The following is a 12,829-nucleotide window of genomic DNA, read 5'->3' as shown; positions in this document are numbered from 1 at the left end:
CCGCGCCGCACTGGAAGCGGTTCTCCTGGGCCGCTCAAGTCCCTGCGCGTCCCGGGAACGTGTGTAATCGGCCTCTCGGCTCTCGGCTGCGGGCCACCCGCTCCCTCCGCCTCCATCCTCCCGCCGCCCTCGCCCCCTCCCCCCTCTCCCCGGAACCCGCCTCCGCTCCGGGCTCCAGGGCTTCCTTCCCCCCCCTCGTCTTCCCTGGCGCTGCCGCTCCCGGAGGGCGGGGCATGCACTTATCCAGGTTGCCGGGCCGGAGGAGCCGGGCCCGGGGCTCGGCATAGAGCAGCGGCCTCCGGGCGGCGGAGGCGGAGGCCAGGGGCTCATATGCAGATTGCAGGGCAGGCGGGCGCCACCCAGCGCTCGGCATAGCGGGCCGCGGGGTACGGCCATCTGGGCGGCGCCAGGCGGGTTAGGCAGGTTCCGGGGCCCGCCGCTCCCCCCCCTCCGCCTCCCCGCCCCCCTGTGTTGTCGCCTCTCCCTCTCGCTGCTTCACTTACGGGGCGAACATGGCGCACAGCTGTCGGTGGCGCTTCCCCGCCCGACCCGGGACCACCGGGGGCGGCGGCGGCGGGGGGCGCCGGGGCCTAGGGGGCGCCCCGCGGCAACGCGTCCCGGCCTTGCTGCTTCCCCCCGGGCCCCCGGCCGGCGGTGGCGGCCCCGGGGCGCCCCCCTCCCCCCCGGCGGTGGCGGCGGCGGCGGCGGCGGGAAGCAGCGGGGCTGGGGTTCCAGGGGGAGCGGCCGCCGCCTCAGCAGCCTCTTCGTCGTCCGCCTCGTCTTCGTCTTCGTCATCGTCCTCAGCCTCCTCAGGGCCGGCTCTGCTCCGGGTGGGCCCGGGATTCGACGCGGCGCTGCAGGTCTCGGCCGCCATCGGCACCAACCTGCGCCGGTTCCGGGCAGTGTTTGGGGAGAGCGGCGGGGGAGGCGGCAGCGGAGAGGTAAGGGGGCGAGGAACCCCAAGGTCCGGGGTCTCGACCCTCTGGAGAACCCCTCCCCTCCCCCATGCAGGTCTGAGGAGCATCCCAATTCTGGAAACATCCTGGGGTCCCTAACGCGGGGCAAATGGCCCTCCCATCTTAGGACCCCCGTTATGGGCTGCAGACCCCCCAGGCGCCCTTACCCGAGGGCTCAGACCCTTCTGGTTGAGGGCCTTTAGCCCCCGTCCCGCCTTCTTCCCCTGGACCCTTCCCCAAATCCCTTGGCACAGACCCCCTTGCGGGGGTTTCCCATCCCGGGACTGAACCCCTCCTCCCTTTCACAGATTACCTCATCCGAGCCAGATTCCTCCCTCCCTCTGCCAGAGACCTGATCCCGCCACATCTCCGCCTCCTTCCCTGGGCAGATGTGTTACTCCTAGGGCAGTCTTCCCCCTTGGACATCTCTCGGGTGGTGGCTTCATCCAGAGCCACGTTCTTATCCTGGCCCTTGGGAAATCCAGGTCCCTTCCTGCACCTTGCTTCTGAAAACCTGACCAACCCTCCCTCCCTCCCCAGCCAGGTCTTCACCTTGCCAGTCACTCCCCCTTGTCTCACCTCTACCACCTGCCCACTCCCACCTCCTGCACACCAGGCCTCCTCGTTCCGCCCTACCCCTCGGGGAAAGCTTTTTTTCTACCTAGTCGTTCTCATCTCTCCTGCGAAGATAACAGTGCTCTCCCCTGCGTTGTCTCTTTCCCCATCTTCCAGGGCTACGTTTCCTAGGCTGCTGGTGTCAGGGATTTACCTCCAACTCCACCCCTTTCCCTCCTTTAGAGGAAGGACCAGAGGTGTGTTCGAGGGAAAATGGTCCAGTGTCCCCCTAGGCTTGGAGCAGAGCTACTTTCTAGCATTCTCCTTGAGAGGAGCAGGGTTTCTCTCCAGCTCTTGAGAAAGGGGGCCCCCGGTGAGGGGTGATGTTTGTGGGGGGAACTAGGACTGCATCCTCCCAAGGGAAGCAGCTGCTCTCTTACCCCACCCACTGTGCCTGAGAGCTTGCAGCCTCTGGCCCTGGCTCCCTCCCGCCCTTCTCTTTTTTTCTCGTCATTTCATTATTGATCCACCTTTTCCTAGGCCAATCCTGGGTCTTGGAAGGGGGTGGAGGAAAGCCGGGTTGGGATGAGAGTAGATAAAAGGACAGTTTTGCCTTAGTGTGATGGCGTTGGTTGTTGATGCTTTGGGTTGGGAGAAAGAGGAGGATTATGAAGCCAAGTTAGTCTTTCTGCGATTCCTAGTGGGAGACTCAAGGTGGGCGAGGTAAAGGCTGAGAACCGGGATGCTCTGATGAACGGTATTCAGCCTTTTTCAGCGAAAAGGAAAGTTGCCATGGGAAGGGAAGTTGAGTTCAGGTTCAGTCAGTGTCGATGCGCATTTGTTTTCCATTGGATGCAGAAAGGGCAGTTTGAATCGCAGGGGAAGGGGGGGGGATGTGATGGGGGATTCTAGGAGGAGGAAGAGCAGCTGCCAGGGGCTGAAGTGAAGGGGGGTAGGGGTTTGCTGCTCTGGAGCGCTGTTGATTGAAACAGAAAGGGAAAGATAGCAACCAGCCGTTTCCTGCGTGCACTGCCGTTGGGGCACACAAAATATCCTGGGCAAACCCCTTGTGCCCCATTATGCCCCACATCCCTTTAGATTTAGCAAAGGCCTTGGACGAGGGGGGAATCCTAGGGACCCCTGCCTCTCCTTTCAAGGAGCTGGTCTTTTTTTTTTTTCTTTAAGTTTTTAGTCTTCCAGCCTCCTTTTAAAAATTGTTTCTAAGGCAGCTGGCTCAGGAGACTGACAACAACCGCCTCTGACAGAGTAAGGAGGACATGATGGGGGCGTGTTCCTTGCTATATAGCTTGCTAGCTCCAGCATCCTCTTTCCCTGCCTCTCTTCCCTCTGTCTCCACCCCCTTTTCCCAGCCTTCAGAAGGCAGCTGCAGTAAACAGGGTTGTTTGCGAGTATTGACTGGTTGCTGTAGATTATTGTTATGATTTTTGAAAGGCCAATTCTGTATTTTTTAAGCTGACAACACAGATCCCAGGTAGTTGGAGAACCAAAGGCCTCATACATGACATAAAGGCTAAGCCGGTCAGGTTACTTGCATGGAATTGGTGCTTAAATGTGAGTTGATTTTGCTTTTTTTTTTTCTTTAAAGGTACAGCAGCAAAACCAAACCAAACCACCACCTTACATCGACATATCATTCATCTGCATATTTTCAAAGCTGAGACTTGACTGGTTCTGTGTAGCATTCTGGTCCTGTGTCTGTCTGAGTAAACTAAGAAAGTCTGTTAGAAGTTGGTCTGCTTTAAGGGGATTCCTGAGCCGGCAGCATTCTGTTGCTTGGCATACTCATGCATTTTGTATTGAAGGACCATGTGTTCGAGTTCTAAATGTTCTTATCACATACTCAAAAGCAAAGCCGGCAGCTTCCAATCATAACTTTTCCAGAGACTGGTTAGGGAGAGAGAGAGGGACACCTGGATTCAGGGACCTAATGTCTGGGCATCAGAATATTTCATCTGTTGGCCTTTGACAGAGTACCAGTAAAGTTGTATTCAGGTACTAACAGTTTCTTCCCTGTTGGTGTTAGGAGAGGGTTGTGAGCTAGTTCTTTGGTTTGCCTTACTGGGAGTGAGGGGTGTAAAGCTTGGTCAGGAATTCCAGCTCCTACAAACGAGTGAGATCGAGTGTACTGGGGAGGTTGTCTCTTTAAAACCTGTGCTGGGTGGTAGTCACTGTTTTATCTCGAGCGGAGTGCTTGACTCCTTGCATCAGGTTCCAGTGTTACTATTTTTTTTTTCCTGAACTGGGCTTGAATGAGCTGTTGGTAAGCTTTCCGTCTGGTAGTTTGAAGCTGTCTAGCATGGGCCAAGAGTTATGTGTCATTCATGGTAAACCAGGGTGGCTTTCAGCAGAGAAGCCAAGTGTTTTGTGACATAGTCTTACACATCAGTGATAGTGTTCTACGGGACTTACTGCAGTCCGATACACTTACAGGATCCTAAAGGTTGCTGCTTAGAACTTGTTCATGCTTCTTAGGAAGTCTTGTCTGGCCTCTTGAAATGGTTACAGGACCCAGATGGATTCTAACCTCTTTAAATTGTGGTTTACTTTATGTGAATAATGACTCGGAGTTGCACATAATCAAAGCTAAGTTCTAACACTGCATGACGGCACTTCCAGATGCCCCTGTAGGAACCGTGCTGTCCACAGGAGGCCTGTCCTCCACTACCATTGGCTCTTTGCTCTCCTTGGATAGAAATCCCTCTGGTAACAACGACATGTGAGTCCTTGGGACTCCGTTCTGTTGTGATGAAGTGGTTTTCAAAATACATAGATGTTTGGGCGTTGTCCTGTGTGAGTTAGGAAGTGGATCTGAAGCCTTGCCTGTAGGACATAACACAAGTCCGAGTCCTGTGCTTTCTTTCCATGGTCTCCGTGATGTCAGCAGTAGCTGTCTCAGGTCCGTCTAAATAAACACAGCCAGGCAGCATCTTCTCTCGACTAGACTTTGTACTACCTTGACATAAATCTCAGAAGTCTTTTAGCAGCTCGCAGCCCTCATTGATTTCATATGCCTTTCCTAGCTCCTCTCAACACGTTAAAGGCGGTTTTCTCTTGATCTCAATGCTGTGCACTTTAATTCTATGTGATATTGAAGCGGAATTACAACATGGTGCATATTTGTTTTCATTTAAAGTTTCAGTGAAGCCCTGTGGCCTGGGGCAGGCTTTTAGATTGGGCTTAGAAAAGAGGGTAGTTCTCTATCTAGCTGGAAGGCAGCTGGAGAAGGTCTGTGATTTGTTTTTCCCTTACTAATTCTCGCCCCCCCCTCCCCCCGCCCCACTGTCTGCTAGCACGAACTGAACAGTTCAGATGTTTTGTTTGCTTGTTTTTGAGTCAGGGTCTTACTATGTAGACTAGGCTGGCCTTGAGTTTGTGGAGATCTGCCATTCATTATTTCCTGAGTGCTGGGATCAAAGGCATGTGCCACCACACCCAACTGGGAAGTTCACTTTTCACCTTAAATTTCTGATCTATAAATGAAGTTGTACTAAATAGCTCACAAACGTTTCTGTTAGATCATTTTACTCTCCTCCTCTTCTCCTTCTTGTTCTTTCTCTTCCTCTTCTTCCTCTTCCTCTACTTCTCATCATCATCATCACCATCACCATCATCATCACCATCATCAAGTCTGGTTCTTGCCCTATAGCCCTTGGCTGTTTTGGAATGCCTTATGAATGAAGGGCAGACTAGTCTTGGATTTGTCAGTCCTCTTGCCTTGGTGTCCCCCAAGTGGTGGGATCACAGGCATGTACCACCACACCTACACCAGAATTTCTTATTCTGAGTTTATTTCAAGAGCCAGAGTGAGACTCTTTGCTGCCTTTTAGTATCAGACTGTACACTTGCCCATTTCACTATCATTATTGTTAGGAGAAATTTCATCTTGGTGGGAAAGTTCTCATTATATGGAAAAACTGTAAGGGTTTTGCTGAGGTTGACAACAACCGTGGAGATTTCGTTGTGTTGGGATCTAGCTATGTTGTTTGTGGTGACCTTGAACTTCTAGGTTCAAGCAGTCCTGCCACTGCCTCTTAAATTACTCGGACGACAGACACCACCGTGTCTGACTTGAAGATCAACTTTGAAGTAAAATGCAGAGTACCTGTAGAACCCCGGTGTTATCTCCTTGTTTTCATGGCTGGAATTTTCTTACCTAAACAGAAACTATTTTCAGTGTGAATGATATGTATTTTGTTAAGTGTGTAAGTTCTTAAATGCAAGAAGACTGCAGATCATCAATGTATCTAGAAATCCAGAGCAATAATACCTCCTTTGAGTTAGTTGTCAGATCTCTCTCTCTCTCTCTCTCTCTCAGCCGTATACTATGTCTCCACTCTTTCCCAATTAAGCATCTCTGGGCACATGCTCCTGGAGGAAATGGTTCGTACTATAGTGAGCTCCCTTCTGACTTGAAGTTTGGAGAAGTGCTCCCATTTGGACTGCATTTCTCATCTCTGCTCACCTTGGAGCTGTCCTTCCAGAGAGCAGCTGTGCAGCCCGTGCCAGCCCTTACTCTGTGGCTGGAGGGGGTGGCAGCAGTACTTTTGCCTGCTCGGAGGCGTAACAGACTGCAACGCCTCTCTCTCTTTTGGAGACTCACTGTGTTTTAATTGTAGGTCTCCTAATTAAGATCTCTTTGTGCCTGCCCACATTCCTCTAGTGCTGGCACAGGGCATCAGCTCCCTTCTAGCACTTCACTGAAGGCCTTCAATCGGGCCTTTTGTGAGTGTCTTGTCTCCATTCTTCTGCAAGGTAGAGAGAGCCTAGTGGCCTGGGTTCTGAGGAAGGGGGAGCTTTGTGACTATCTCTGTCCTAGTGGGAACCTCTCTGAGGATTGCTGTGATGGACCCTTTTCTCTGTTTGCGTGTCATTTTCTGGGATTAGGAAAGGTTAAATTACTAATGAGTCTGGCATGATGCACCCACATTTCAACCTGATTCTTAACCCTCTAGGCACGAGTAGGAAGTAAATGCTAGAGTTCACTGGTATAAAGTACCGGTCTGTCTCATCAAGATTGGCTCATGAACTCTGAGGAATTAAGTGTGATCATGGATTAAATCGGAGACCTATGATTTTTTGTGGGCTGCTAAGTTGTAAGGAAAAATAATAAAATGAAACTACTGGTTGGCCCCAAATTGTACCAGATTTTGGAACAGATTGAGTAAAATAGCTTTGTTATTGGAATTAGCATTTTAAAAATTATATGTGTTGTATATGTACATGAAAGCCCATAGGAATATACATGTATACATGTTTTAGCATTTATGTGGAGGTCAGAGGATAACCTGTGGGACTTGATTCCTTTCCTCATGTGGGACCCAGGGATCAAACTCAGGTTTCCAGGTTTGGCACAGATTCCTTTACCTTCTGATCCATTTCATGGGCCTTGAATTATTATTATTATTTTTTTTTTCACTAAAATCGCTTGCTAATTGTAGGTGCCAGTATTTCTTGAGGTCAGGAACTAGCTGAGCTGAGCTTCAAGAATAGTTTTGCAATAAGCTAGAATAATTTCTGCAAAAGGTAGCTCAGCTTTGGTTTCCACTATACTGGTGCTCAAAATGTAGCCCGCCCTTTCTTAGGTCTCATGTAGCATGCTAGAGGACATGGGAAATCTTTATGAAGAAAAGGGATCTTAGCCCTTCACCTGGGCCCAGATGATTTCCCTGAACACATCTCTGCAAGGTGGGCAGACAGAGGGCCATTTTGTTCTTGCTGTTACTGTCTTTCCTTAGTGGTGAAGGCCCTAGAGGATCCTTTATGGCACGCTTTAAATAAGCTGCAGGCCTGTGCTCTTATACCTGAGTGGGTGGTTTTATGGCCTAATTCTCTAATTGCTGGCATTTATGACAGTGTGGATGCTACTGGCCCTGTGGCTGAGGTAGATTATACTGGGAATAGGGAGAGAGGGGGGGGCCCTTTGTTAGCTCTTCCTTTTCCTCTTCAGCAAGGTCTTTCAGAAGGCCCTGAGGAAAGACTCAGACACTAGAACTGAGAAAATGAATGGCTCCCCATAAAATGGTTCTTTATGTTTTAAAAGGGGAATGAGTTGCTTTTCTTGACCTATCCAAAGAAATCCATACCACCACTGTTAAATATTTCAGTGAGTTTTTTACCTTGTCAGGTTACACACCTCCTGGGAAGCCAACCATGAGGCTGAAGCCATTTTAAAGACCTGACTTGCAGTTGTAGACTTGGAGAAGAGTTCCCTTGCAGGGTTAACACATGGCGTCCTGGAGGCCTGGCTTGGTTTAACCTTCTACATTTAGAATATAGCAAGCACCCTATTAGATTTTAGTTTAACAGTGCTATCAATGTAGTAGTTAGTTGGCAGTTTTGTGCACAGCACATGAAAATTCCCCCTTCTTTGAAATGAGTAGTTGTTTTTCTATTTGACGAAGAGCCTGGAGGGATTTCCCCAGATGTATTACCTCTCATTCTTGCTGCAGCGAGACTGTATGAGGTATCAGGGGGTGGGGCTTAGCTCCCTGCTATTTGTTTCAGAATTGGAGTTCTTCCAGATATTTTATCTGTTTTCTTGCATCTCTGGTTTTTGTTTGTTGATGACTTTGGGCAGCCAGAACCTTTCTAACATCTGTACTGCCTGAGAGCTCTAGCCCTCACTGTCCACGGGCTGCAGTAGCATAGTCCCCTTCTCATTTGACTGCATCAAAGTAGCCATGGCTTTCTGACGCAAACAGGAGAGACCGTGAGTCGTGAGGAGTGCTTTTGGAGGGAATGTTTTCTTTGGGCTGGCTTCTGGACTTGTAAAAACTAGAGAAGTTAGCCACACATTCATAACAAATATCTCACTCCTAGAGCAATAAATATTGATAAGGTGCCTAAAATTAGCTTTTGTCCATTCATTAAAACAAACTAATTTTTAGATCAAACGCAGTACTGTCCCTAGATTATAAGCAGTAATTATAAGCAGTGAAATCTTGAGGCTAACAGCTCTTTAAGCTTGGTTAATGAGGAAATCCTTTTGTAATCTCTCTGGCTGCAGGTTTTTATTTGTGCATATATAAATGCCTTTACAAAGGGGATGGCAAATCTCATAGTCTAATCTGGACTAGTGTGAGATGATATAGCATAGTGATTAGGGGCTGATCGAACAGGGCTCTGGGTTTAGACTGCCTGGATTCAAATCTTAATTTAGCTCTGTATTAGCTGAATGACCTTGTAGAAAAGTTTAACTCCTTCAGGACTTAGTTTCTTCATTTGCAAATCAGGGGTAATCATGCTTCATATGACTATTTATTGTGAGGCTTAATTGAGACCGTGCATGCAAAGCACTTAGCACTCTGCTTAGCACATAGGGAGCCCTAGTTATTATTAGAATGAGAAATTGAACCAACAGGATGCCTGTGATCTTTTCATCATAACTGGATTGTTCTATTACTTTGTGGTATGTGTATATGTGTGCGCACACACAAACCTGTCTGAGTGCCCAGCCCTGACATGACAAACACTCTGTGTCCTGACTTCAGAATGTTACTGATTTTGCTTTGGGTTTCAAGTTACCTGTAAGCTAAGTGGAACCAAACCGAAGGACAGCTACCCATCTTGGTAACCGAAAGTATCATTGGTAGCCAAGGAAAACACAATCAGAGATAAGACCCAGAGAGAGGAGAAAGAGCAAGGGAGGTTGGCCCGAGCTGTGGACTGGTCCGGCCCAGGCAACTGCATAGGAGTTGCTGTCTTTGATCCTTATGACTAATTTTCTTGTCTCTCTGTAGCCCTGGCCATCCTGGAACTCACTCTGTAGACCAGGCTAGCCTCACAGAGTTCTGTCTGCTTTTGCTCCCCAAGTGCTGGAATTAAAGGTGTGCACCACTGTGCCTGGCTATAACTGATACTCCTAATCTTTTTATTAATGTCATCACTTGGTGGTTGCTTAATTGAAAACCAGGGTTATTTTATTTTTTGCTTATTTGCCTCCCAGCTTCAGATCCACTGGTCTGTAACTGATAACTCTTTTACATTTGTCTCCGAGTTTCAATTTGGACAGAATCAATATTGTTTGATCTAGAGAGATCAGTGCAACTAACAATTTAATTATAGAAGAGATCCTGAGTTGTAAGTTACAAATTCTGGGAGTGGAAACTTTTGAGAAATAATAAAAATAACTTCAAACAGTAAAGTCTAAGTTAAAGTTTTAAAATAATTAGTAGGAGCCAGGTGACGACCATGCATTTGGGAGCAGAAGCAGCCAGATCTCTCTGAGTTTAAGGCCAGCCTGGTCTACAGAGCAAGTTCCAGGACAGCCACGGCTACACAGAGGAACCCTGTCTTGAAACAAACAGAAAAGAAAATACAGTTCTGTAGTCTCTCTCTCCTCTCTCCCTCTCCCGCCCTCGTTTTTAGAACTGTTCTTATTTGGGGCTGGAGAGACGAATCCGCAGTTAAAAGCCTTTACTGCACTTGCAGGGAATGTGAGTTCTATTCCGAGCACCCACATGGTGCTTCACAACCATTCATAGCTCCAATTCCAGGGCACCTGACTTCCTCAGGCATCAGGCTTGCACACTGTGCTCAATCATGCATACGAACTCATGTATACACACACACACACACACACACACACACACACACACACACATACACACACACACATTTAAAAAATGTATTTCTTCCCGTATGAATGTTTTGCCTCCATGTTTGTATGGGCACTGGAGGCATTGCAGTACCTTCCAGAAGAGTGGATGGGATGCCCTGGAAGTGGAGTTAGCAAGTGTTGTGACTCACCATGTCAGTGCTGGGAAGAGAACGCAGATCCTCTGCAAGAACAGCAAGTGCTTGTAGCCCCTGAGCCATCCATCTTTAATCTGTCTAGCCCAGCAGTAACTCTTAAATGAGAACATGTTTGGACAGATGACGTGGCTCAGTAGATAAAAGGTGCTACACACTGAACTTGACGACCTGAGTTCTATTCCTACAATATACATGGTGGAAGGAGAGAACAGATTTCTGCTGGTTGTCTTCTCTGGTCTACAGAGTGAGTTCCAGGACAGCCAGGGCTATACAGATAAACCCTGTCTCAAAAAACAAACAAACAAACAAAACAAAATGCAGGTTGTCTTCTGACCTTCATACATAAACTGTGGCACATGTGCACCTGCACTTATGCACGCAGATCACATACACATTAAAAATAAATATAACAAACTTCTAAAGGAGGAAATGCTTACTGAAACACGGCATACCATCCTTTGCAGGGCCAGAGAGAATAGTTTCCCTTGAGTCATGTGCCTAGGAGGTGGCAGAGCTAAGATTCAAACTCTAATGTGTATCTCCCTCTGAGTTCACTCTTGTCTCCTTGTTGGGTGAAAGTCCTTTCCCTTCCACCGCCACCCACTGTGTGTCTGAGTCCTGTCCATTATGCGGTCCTAGTGTCTCTGCAGTCTGGCCTGCTGTTCAGTCCCGACTGTCTGGCTTATTATGTCTGTTATTGAGGACCGTTATGGTGTTCTCCTAATTAGCCACCCTTACTTTTCATTGCACACAGTGTGGCCAGTGTTTTCCTTGGATGGAGATAGGATCTGTTACTGTTTCTCTAAAGCCCTTGACTTCTCACAAACAGGTGGTTTTACATTCTCAGCCCTTTTTAGTTCACCTGGCCTGCAAGTCTACAATTTAAACTTATCTGATATGTATGCTTTCTCACTTCCTTGCTATCTTATATCCACATCGGATGGGGGACCGTTCATGTTCTCTCCGGCCCTAATGCCCTGCCTTGGTGCCCTTGCAAAGCCTCTTTACCTTCACTTCTTTACCTGCCTCTGGCTTATTCAACTCTGTGGTTCAACTCAGCTCTCTATATGGCAACTCTCTCATGAAACATTCACAGATACTGCTATTGAGTTGAAATTCAGTGTCTTCTTTTTAAAAAATTGTTGTACCTAACCCTCAAAGAGCTTACTTAGTCCAGGCTTCCTTTTGTTAGAGATACCATGAATTCATCTGTCTTTGCCCCAATAGTTTATGACTACCTGCCAAGGCTGGGTGGATTTCTAAGTCATTGCTTGTTTTACAGTGGTAACTTTTTTTTTTTTTAAAGATTTATTTTATTAATATATGTAAGTATACTGTAGCTGTCTTCAGACACTCCAGAAGAGGGAGTCAGATCTTGTTGTGGATGGTTGTGAGCCACCATGTGGTTGCTGGGAATTGAACTCTGGACCTTCGGAAGAGCAGTCGGGTGCTCTTACCCACTGAGCCATCTCACCAGCCCCAGTGGTAACTTTTTGTGTAAAGTGGATCAGTGAGTATTTATTGAACTCTTAGGGACACTTTGCAAGGATTTACTAAACTAGGAGAATGTGCACAGCTAGGTGATTTTGACTTTGTCTGGGGAGATGGCTCCATGGGTAAGAGTGTTTGCCCTTAGCATGCTCACATGAGGGTGTGAGCTGGGATGCCCATCACCCATGTAAAGCCAGTCATGGCTTCGTGTGCCTGGAACTCCAGTCCTGAGCTGGACAGGGACACGTGTATCCTAGGAGCTCACTGGCCAGTCAGCCTTGTCAGAAATGTTGAGTTCCAGGTCCAATGAGAGACCCTGTCTCAAGGTGGTAATGCAGAGTCCTCTGTATGTTCAAGCATGCACACCCCATACACATGTGCATACACACACATATTGCAGAGGAAAGTGTAAGAGCCCTCACAGGACCTGTTAATGAATCATTATTAATTACTATATGAGATAGTGTCTTGCTATGTAGCCCTAGCAACCACTACAACTATTAGGCACACGAGGCTGACCTCAGTCAAACTCAGGGATCCATCCACCGCTGCCTCCCATACAGGACTTCGTTTTAAAAGCACCCCAAGGCAGGGGTTTTGAAGTGGTGTTGGGGTACTCTGATTAGTCGGCATTATCTTTTATACAGATAGCATTTAGCACGGGCCATCTCCTTGCTTGGATGTTGTCTCCATTCCTAGGTTCTTTAGCTCTAAAGGGGTGAGGAGACCTTGGTGATGGTTGTGAGGAGACACAAAAGCTGATACTATAATTGGAAGTCAGGAAGGAGAGGTTGAACAAGTGAAGGGTTAAGGGATGACTTACAATTCTTCAAAAACTCTAGCTCCACTGGTACGGGAATAAGAGAAAATAGGTTTAAGCTGATAGGAGAGTGGCGTAGAAAGAAGAACTTGTTGCTAATGATGGTTGTCATAGTGATGGGAAAAGGTTACCAAAATAATCCTCTCCGGAGGTAAATTTTAAAAGCACAGTTCTGCCTACATATGTATAAAATGACCTCTCTCTACCTCCCCTTCCTGTGGATCGATAACTA

General features: G+C 47.9%; 1 protein-coding gene across 4 annotated transcripts in view; it reads left to right on the top strand.

Annotated features, from left to right (window-relative positions):
• Positions 1-473: 473 nt before the first annotated feature.
• The window catches only part of Kmt2a (lysine methyltransferase 2A), a 77,090-nt gene continuing 64,734 nt past the window's right edge, over positions 474-12,829 (top strand). For all 4 annotated transcript variants that reach the window (XM_029481723.1, XM_029481722.1, XM_029481724.1 and 1 more), the window contains exon 1: positions 474-941. In XM_029481723.1, coding sequence (XP_029337583.1) covers positions 513-941 — 429 coding nt within the window. In that variant the 5' untranslated portion in view covers positions 474-512. The remainder of the gene's footprint in view (positions 942-12,829) is intronic.

Source organism: Mus caroli, chromosome 9, assembly GCF_900094665.2.
Source record: "Mus caroli chromosome 9, CAROLI_EIJ_v1.1, whole genome shotgun sequence".
NCBI classification, from domain to species: Eukaryota; Metazoa; Chordata; class Mammalia; order Rodentia; family Muridae; genus Mus; species Mus caroli.
Note: the sequence above shows the minus strand (reverse complement) of the source record. Positions and strands in the feature narration are given on the sequence as shown.